Below are 6,168 nucleotides of genomic sequence, written 5' to 3' on the forward strand. Positions count from 1 at the left end.
ATGTCCTCTAGGCAGTGCTGCAGCTCCGTCTTTGGTCCCAGTGGTAATTCATCACTCTTAGTTCTATAGACAATGCTGCAGCCAATTCTCTGGTCCCAGTGGTAATTCCTAATTCTAAGTCCTCTAGACAGTGCTGCAGCTGCTTCTCTGGTCCCAGTGGCAATTCCTCATTCTTAGTCCTCTAGGGAGTGCTACTAGCTGCTTCTCTAGTCCTGTTGGTGATTCCTCATTCTAAGTCGTCTAGACTATGCTGCAGGCTGCTTCTCTGGTCCCGTCGGTAATTCCTCATTCTAAGTTCTCTAGTCAGTTCAGCTAGCTGCTTCTGTGGTCCCAGTGGTAATTCCTCATTCTTAGTCCTCTAGACAGTGCTGCAGCTGCATTTCTGTTCATTCATCCATTATACTCCAAACCAAAACAAATGGGGAAACGACATTGTCATTTACAGCGCCAATAGCTCTAACTCTCACAAATGCGAGACCTGTTGCATTGCAAATGCTTGTTTTATTTTTACCCCCGTACTAGGCAGGGTTCGTACATTCTCTGATTCAGATGTGTGATTTAGGTAAAACAAGCTTCTGAGATGTTATTCAAACATGTACTCCTTTTCTAAATAAAATCTCATTTTTCATTTTGTCTTCCCACAATCTATAAACATAAATTTGATTTTTTCATCCACTATCACCAAGCTCTAAGCCCAAATATGTGTTGCTCTCTGACTCATTGTCACCTGCAAACTGCATGTTGTTTACTAAGTTCATAGAATTTGAAGCCACTAGTAGCTCAGTGTGTCAAGCCCATCCTAACATTTGTTCCAGGGATGTTCACTGTTAGCCCTCAAAGCTAGAGCCAAACCAGATTTTCAGCATACCACTCCCAATAATGTATAGGATTTTGTTTTAGATGCCTGGTATGTCCATCTATCACAGCTGGAGAGTCACAAATTTGGAGCATGGCTCTCAATCTCATACCTATGTAGGAGGCAGCTGATCTACACCCAATTGCTCCACCCTTCGTGTGAAAGATCCATTATTCCAAAAATAGTATTACTATTTGTATCGATTTGTATCAATATTTTTCTGTTAATATGCAATCAAATTATCTTCAATTCAAAATTACATATTTCTATATAATTACATAGCTTTCAAAAGTCATCATGGGCATTTAATATACTGTATTTTTGTTAAATTCCATATAGAAGTATTGCATCAGAGTATTGATATATGTTAATCAAGGTACTTACTTAAAAGATAACTTACGTTACAAAAAAGACAACTTTTTTGTTGAAAACTTATTTTTGACAAACACCTTAATAATGTGTTCAGTCACCTATTACATTGTATGGGCCAAGTAGAAAGTACATTTAAAGCAAAAAATATATATGACTTGAGAATATATCGTTAAAACTGATGTCTTGTAGAATAATGAATGCCTAGAACAGCATGTATACCTCAATACAGATCTGAGCATCCATACGCAGGAACCAACAGAAAAATATGTCATTTGATAAAACCTAACATGTATAATATAACTGATGATAGCTTTAAATATAAGTACAATTTAAGTGCCAAAATATATTGGCATGCTTAGATAAAACTTCTTAGTAGATCTATAGGAGCCCTTTATGGTCCATTGTGCTGCATAAGACATTCGAGAACTAAATAGGGTTATACCTTTAACACAGATCAGTTCAATGGACCTTCAAAGGTTCCTGTAAATCCTAGAAAGACATACTGTGATTGATAACTTTCTTGCAACATGACCGATTTGTGATTCTAGGTATGTACTTCACGGTCAACAGGCCATGCATATTCTATATGAAATCAGCAAACATCGGTTTAACAATATATACTCATGTTATATATATTTTTTACTTTAGATGTACTTTTCACTTGGACCATACAATGTAGTATGAGACTGTACACATGATTAGGATAGTTGTCAAAATACAATTTCTTAATCGCCCACTGATGACTTTTGAAAGCTTTGTAATTATATAGAAATATGTATTTGTGGATAGAAGATCATTTATTTATTGTACGGTAAAAGAAGAATATTGGTACAAATTTGTACCAAGCTTGATGCTGTTTTTTGGATAATAGAGCTTTCCCGCAAAGTGGGTTTAACACTTTATTAGTTAGTAATGTTATGACTCTATCACTATTCTGATCTTACAATATGTAGAAATGTGCTCCATTTTGAATAATTTATTTTATAAAATAATATCAGGTCGAGAATATGAGAAGTCTTAATGTGAATGTAAGATAATAAAATGATAAATGTGAAGAAATTGTATGGTTTTAGAAATAATCTGTTTTAAGATAAACAACGTGTATAACTGTTATATATCCATGTTATTCACAGCCCCAAAGTAGTTTCATATCCAGCAGAACAAGATGTTTGATGGAATATTCTCTATGCTGTAGTAATGAATAAAGGGGCTGTTTGGATATTTTTACATGGAACAATTAATAAAGAATGAAGTAATGAACAAAAAAGCCCTGCATCCTTGTGCTCTGATCATAGACGGACAGAACCTGACATGCAATGCATACTATAGAGGCTGACTTCACACTATTGTGTATATCATTTCTCTATTAGACAGTCTCTAAGAGGCTGCAGAAGTAGAGAGTTCTGTGGCAGCTGTTCCTACCCTCGTTGTGCATCAGGCAGACTATACACTGATACAGGTACCAAGTGCAGTATTCTGATAAACACTAGCTACTTTTGTAAATTATTTGGTGTAATATCTACATCCAGTGATGCTTCTGGGAAGTAATACTTTCCAGTATCATCACTGGATTCTTGCTCCATTTAATGCCATATTTATTTGCAAAAAGAGCAGTTAGTAAAAAAAAACAAGAGCTGGCATATTTTCTGTAGTAAGTGTCAATAAGTTAAAGATTTTCAGTAAATGATTCAGTTAATAAATTCATTTTCTTTCTTTGTTGTCATACAGCTGCTGTTGACTACTTGGCCAAGAATGTGAGCTTGTCAACCCAGAGAAGGATGAAGCTGGGGGAGCACTCTGCTGTTCTGGGCCTCCTTCCTGTGGAGACGGGTCAAGCCTACTGACGCACTCCAAGGCAAAACGAAGCCACAAGCACCACTGCAGACTCCAGGGACACTTCAGTGTGTGACCCCTTCCACCCTGAAGCCCAATCTTGGCATTTGACTAGCACCAATGTCAGCTCTGCATGTGTCTATTTCCGACACCAGAGGTCAGGAGACCCTGCACATTTCAGATGACTGCCAGGAGGACCTCTTTCGAAGACCATATGAAGCTCTTGTTCACTTTCACGCTCCAGAAAGGACAAGTTCTTTGCAAACTGCAGTCCACAGCTTTAGTGGAAGGGCTGAGATATTTTCTTTATTCAACAGATTGCTCATTAATGACTGTAAAATATATTTGTACATACATTTTGTAAATGTTAAACATTGTATAGGAAGGAAATGCTGAGAAATGAAATCATAGAGATTGTAAGTTGAGCCACGTAACATTTGGACCAAATGAAATTGTTGAGAAGATAGACTGCTTTTCTTTTCTCCCATCTCCCTTTTATCATTCCTGTATTCCCTGACACGAAAAGTGAATTTGGACCACCACATTCCTGCAGAATTGTAGATTGTGGACCTAGGGAATCTCTGGAGCATGGCAGCATTGCCATCTCCATTTTCTTCTATGTGGTCTGGCTGCATGGCAGGATATCCACACTTCAAGGATTGTCACAAAGCACTAAGAAATTTCAGTCCCACTGCACGGACTAGGGAATTTATTCACACTGCAGTGACTGGTGCAGGACAGCTGTGGTGCACATCTTTTGCATTCCCGCAGTGACACACAGGATTAGGCACTCTAGAAGGTGGTGCATCTAATCCAAGTGGTGATCTAGCAACTAGATCTGGAAGAAGCACTTTCTAAATGCTATCACTCACTCACTCACTCTAGACTCTTGTTATAAATTTCCTATTTCGTGCTGATCCAGAAACGTGGTACCTCAATGGCAGTTCTCTGATATTGTTGTAATACTGTAGTATGACTCTTGGGTAGACGACATGTAGCCCATTGGTAGCCAAATGGTAAAGGTCTGGGTCAGTATTTTTATAGGATTATGTGTTTGTGTTCAAACTATGTTCCTAAAGTAAGAGAGGGTTGGTAATCCAATGTTCTTAAATCATTGGCCAATCTATTCAGACTGACAACCAAGTATCCAATTCCTTCATATTAAACTTGCAGAGAAATGGCCCTGATTCTAGATCCGACAACCCTCTCATGCCAATGTGCTTGAATTTGATAAAAGCACTTTATTCACTGGTCAAAACATGTGCACATCAGGCAGACTGCTATTTGACGCTTGTTACTGTCCTTAGAACTTTTCATGGCACTGAGAAGTGTATTTGTGGCTTTGCGGGGAGTATTGTAAAGAAAGGTACATATGGGGCAATCAACTGACTTGGCAATGGGGAGTTGGGAACTGGTACCTGTGGGAGAGTTTTGGGAGATTTCAACAAAAATAGCCATTGCACATTTCAGAAGAAATGTAGAGGGTATTTGGGGGCAAATAGGAAATTATTGTATAGAAGCTAAACTGTACTTGGACTTTTGTGAAAATAAGGGCAGTTAGCAAGTTCAAGAGAGAGGGACTGAGGCTTCTGATGGGGGTATTCCACCTCTAGGTCTCTAGGTGTCTGAGCCATTACTCTCAGGATGGCGGGTGGTGAAGTTTGAGAATGGTAGGGCATTAATATCTTCTTTGATTTCGCAAAGGAAGCGAGCAAAGTGAGTATTCCAAATGTGCTTAAGACGGACCAGGATCTGGAAGTGGGCCTTCTCCAGGATAACATTTTTGGGACTAACACTGTGCCAAACAATGCATTTTGCAGCACAATTTTCATGTAAATTGGGTAAAGTCATGGAGGCTCTAAAAGGGTACTAATGAAATATTCCAGTAGTTTTATGGTAAACCATAAAAGCATTAAGTTCCCCAAGTGTGCTGGCAACCACATATCCCCAAGAAAGCTTTACAAAATTGTGGCGCAATGGGGACTCCTGCAAAAGAATGCCCCATAAAAGAGGGATACATACCCATATTACAGACATTTCAGATAATCTGGTAAAGCAGGGTCACATGACCAATCTTTTTTCCAAATGCATATGGTATATTCATCTGCTTCAATTTTCCATCCAGTCCTTTCCAAACAGATTCTCCATCACGGGTTAAGAGTATTACTTCAGGTTAGCGGGGCAGACTGGAGAAACCACTAGCCCTTTAACCTACAGTGACCCTACCCTTTTTCATGATTACCTCTTACTACATGCATATATAATATGATGTTTGCTTGCTCTGCTCTTGACTAGTCCTAATACTATACTGCCTGGTGCTACACAGTTAACCTGCACTGGCTTTAACGTGGGAAAATACACATCAGTGCTGCAGATAAACAATAGCAAAGTTAGCTTCAAACCCCACCTAGTTCTGTCTGAACGCAGGTGCATTTGCAGGCCAAGCAGATAGGTTCTGGGTGCTACAGGTACATACATGTGTGTTTGAACTGTGAACACCCAATAGCCTTGTGACTTAAAATAGTGCTAAAACAAGATTTACTACTACCCACTGTGACCCAGTTTATCATTTGTCACCTGAAGTGCCAAGCGAATCACTCTATAAATGAGTCTATTAACACCATGGTTGGGATCTTATCAATTGGCTGGCATTTACTAGTAGGCAATATATATTGTAAAGAAACATTCCTCAACACAGTTTTTGTAAAATGTGAATTTCTTTTCTTTGAGTAATATTTGTGGCTAAGGCAAAAATGATGGTGAGTCAGCTTAGTGGGTTAATGGCCTTACGGCAAGAATCTGCAACATAGAAATCACTGGTTTGAAAACAAACCATGCAGAGCCATCCTATAAACATTCCAAGGTTGATAAAAACAGCTTGCTGCTAATTTGGTTAACTGCAGAGGTCTGTCTAGCAGTGTATCTGCCCACCTGCTTTCACATAACTATGAAAGGCAGGATCCCTTACCTCTAGGCAGGCTCACTGGAATTATGCGGCAGGGAGAACCAAGTTATGTGGCAGGGTCGATTAAATTATGCAGCAACAAAAGACAAATTATGTGACGTAATTTTGTGATAGATTTTATTCATTATTTTGTTATTTGTAG

General features: G+C 38.7%; 1 protein-coding gene across 4 annotated transcripts in view; it reads left to right on the plus strand.

The window, feature by feature from the left end:
* Positions 1–5,602, plus strand: part of PAX7 (paired box 7) — a 222,572-nt gene extending 216,970 nt beyond the window's left edge. For all 4 annotated transcript variants that reach the window (XM_069240120.1, XM_069240122.1, XM_069240121.1 and 1 more), the window contains exon 9: positions 2,957–5,602. In XM_069240120.1, coding sequence (XP_069096221.1) covers positions 2,957–3,072 — 116 coding nt within the window. In that variant the 3' untranslated portion in view covers positions 3,073–5,602. The remainder of the gene's footprint in view (positions 1–2,956) is intronic.
* Positions 5,603–6,168: the final 566 nt, after the last annotated feature.

Source organism: Pleurodeles waltl, chromosome 6 (assembly GCF_031143425.1).
Source record: "Pleurodeles waltl isolate 20211129_DDA chromosome 6, aPleWal1.hap1.20221129, whole genome shotgun sequence".
In the NCBI taxonomy this organism is placed as follows: domain Eukaryota; kingdom Metazoa; phylum Chordata; class Amphibia; order Caudata; family Salamandridae; genus Pleurodeles; species Pleurodeles waltl.